Raw genomic sequence first — 2,592 nt, forward strand, 5'->3', positions numbered from 1 at the left:
TATTCACGTTAAACCTTTGTTAACCAACTCTCATTAGTGCAATCATACAACATACAAGCCTCTGATTTCTCAGGTGATGCACTGTACTACTGTGTTATCCCTTGACTGTCAGTGAAATACTAACGGCCCTATACACATGATAGATATTGGCCAAACGGTCATTTGGCAGACGGCTATCTCTCCCAGCTCCCCCATACACATCAATATTCCAGCTTTCCTGTGGTCTGTATGAGAGAGTCAGCTCCAGACTCCTCTAGTGGAGGATTATCTACAGGAAGAACAAACGGATTAACCTTTGTAATTCAGGCCCCCAAATACATTATATAGTCAACCAAATCCCCCCAAATCAGTGCTTTCATGCAACTTTAGTTTAATGCGTATGAGGGTGTTAAAAGGTAACTTATTGGACACTCCCTTTGGCCCGACATAGTAGACATTCATACATTGCAGGCCCAGACACCTTTATTAGGCATTTAAATATCGTAGTAACTAGGCAGTGCCATACTATCGAGTACTTGGGGGAGAAGGGGCATTGAGCCGAACTCTGTCAAACCTTCTTAGATGCCATCTGTGCTTTTGACAGCAGTAAGTGGTTAAACTGCCAGGGTTTTTGTTGCAGCCGCACTTGTGCCATCTCTGCAGTGTACATCTATGTTTTGATGCCCAAAAGACTTAAAATTCATATAGAAAGCCGGGAGTGATGTAGTCAGTGACTGACTTTGACCAAATATGTTCCCGAGCCATAGTAGAAGATAAAGATGTCATCCACTTCATGAAGTAGTTATTTCTCATGTCATGTGTAATGAATATCTCCTGTAGTATTGCTAATGCCGGTTCCAGTGTCAATAAATGATTAGAGAATTCACTTTATGGAAGATGAGTCTATGGGAAACGTATTCAGCTGCAGACTCCAAGGAAGAAACTGCTTGTTGTCTGTGGCCTAAAATATATAGGTTTAATTACTAGATGTAAAGAATAAAACTAAATAATGTAAAATAATAAATCTCCTCATATGTTTCTCTTATTATCTCCAGTAATTGTATTATTACACAGGATTTTTATGATGTTACATCGGCTCATATTCTTATTCAGGTCTCTACAATATCAGATCCCTCAGTGAAGATCTTCTATATAAGAGAATTTTCCTGATTTACCCATCAAGGATGGATATGGACAGAGACAAGATGGCGGAGAGGATATTACACCTCACCCTAGAGATCCTCTTCTGGCTTACTGGAGAGGTGAGAGATTCTGATGATGTCACATTACATCATTCTTATCTATGGAAATAACAGATGAACAGAACTGGAGAGGTGAGGACTCTGGAAATGTCTGTAGTGAGATTTATTAATGTGTCTCTCCATAACCAGAATTACACAGTGGTGAAGAAGACCTCTAGTGAGCTATGTCAGGACCCTGTGTCTGAGGAATGGGGAAGACCCCTGAGCCCAATCACGGAGCTTCCACCTCACCCCCTGATACATGAGGACATCAATGACCAGAAGATCCTAGAACTCACCTACAAGATGATTGAGCTGCTGAATGGAGAGGTGACACTGCTGGGAATTCTGGGACATTATACAGTAACGCTATGAAGGTTCTGGGGGATTTCGGTATTGGGGGTATGACGGTATCATTGTATGTGTCAGGTTCCTATAAGGTGTCAGGATGTCGCTGTCTATTTCTTCATGGAGGAGTGGGAGTATTTAGAAGGACACAAAGATTTGTACAAAGACGTCATGATGGAGGTTCCCCAGCCCCTCACATGACCAGGTAATAGACATGACTGAATACACACGGCCTATAATTATCTGTATGTAAAAAATGTATTAAGTCCCTGTATGTGTTTCCTCCAGATCTATCCAGTAAGAGGACAACACCAGAGAGATGTCCCCGTCCTCTTCTTCCACCGGACTGTAAACAAGATCCCAATGTTCCTCAGGATCATCAGGTAGATGGAGAGAAGGTGTCATGAGATCTCCCCTATGATGTGTAGACGGCTGTGAAGGTCTTGTGCTCAGTCTTGTTTTATCCCCCAGTATTATATGTTTTATACTTGTGTAATGAGAACGGTGGAGATGGCAGGATTAGGGCTGATCATAGATGTGACTTCTCTGTCTGTCTGTGACTTTTACAATATTTGTTTCAGGGTGAAGATCTGACCCATATTAATACTACAGAGACATATGTGAGGGGTGATGAGTGGTGTAAAGAGGAGATTCCTACAGATAACCTCCCAGGTGAGTAGTAACCACTAAATTCAGAGAAGTCACTGATTCTTCTCCGTCACTGTCAGTTTCTGCTTTATCGGTGGTGTAATCCGGCCGTATTACAATCATGTGATCACCATTTTACCTCTAGACCACAACATTCTGCTCCACCAAAAACTGTTCAAATGACTTTGGGCATTAAAAGCCATTTTCTCTAGAACTTACAACCTGGAGGATACACCTTCTAACTGAAATTAGAAGTCGCTGACCCTTACCTGCCCAGATCTATAAACTGCAAAGCCAAACGACAGCGTACCTAGAATGTGCTCACAAATAAGAAAATCACTTGAAGAAAAATATTATTACAGAAAGCGGAGGGTAA

At 41.6% G+C, this 2,592-nt stretch overlaps 1 protein-coding gene across 1 annotated transcript; it reads left to right on the forward strand.

Annotated features, from left to right (window-relative positions):
- The first annotated feature begins 1,328 nt into the window (after positions 1 to 1,328).
- On the forward strand, positions 1,329 to 2,244 carry LOC141270833 (oocyte zinc finger protein XlCOF7.2-like). Its single transcript, XM_073680933.1, has 4 exons — positions 1,329 to 1,550; positions 1,650 to 1,773; positions 1,857 to 1,951; positions 2,150 to 2,244. The coding sequence occupies exons 1-2, from the start codon at positions 1,329 to 1,331 to the stop codon at positions 1,767 to 1,769; spliced, it is 342 nt and encodes a 113-aa protein (XP_073537034.1). The 3' UTR covers positions 1,770 to 1,773; positions 1,857 to 1,951; positions 2,150 to 2,244.
- Positions 2,245 to 2,592: the final 348 nt, after the last annotated feature.

The sequence above is a fragment of the Phyllobates terribilis genome, unplaced genomic scaffold (assembly GCF_046119375.1).
Source record: "Phyllobates terribilis strain yellow unplaced genomic scaffold, ASM4611937v1 Scaffold_5__5_contigs__length_657084704, whole genome shotgun sequence".
Taxonomy (NCBI): domain Eukaryota; kingdom Metazoa; phylum Chordata; class Amphibia; order Anura; family Dendrobatidae; genus Phyllobates; species Phyllobates terribilis.

Bases quoted from the DNA above. Each gene is read 5' to 3' on its own strand.
- LOC141270833 (XM_073680933.1), top strand. From the start codon at position 1,329: ATGTCTGTAGTGAGATTTATTAATGTGTCTCTCCATAACCAGAATTAC. The intron at 1,551-1,649 runs GTGACACTGCTG...TGTATGTGTCAG, and splicing joins TTGAGCTGCTGAATGGAGAG to GTTCCTATAAGGTGTCAGGA.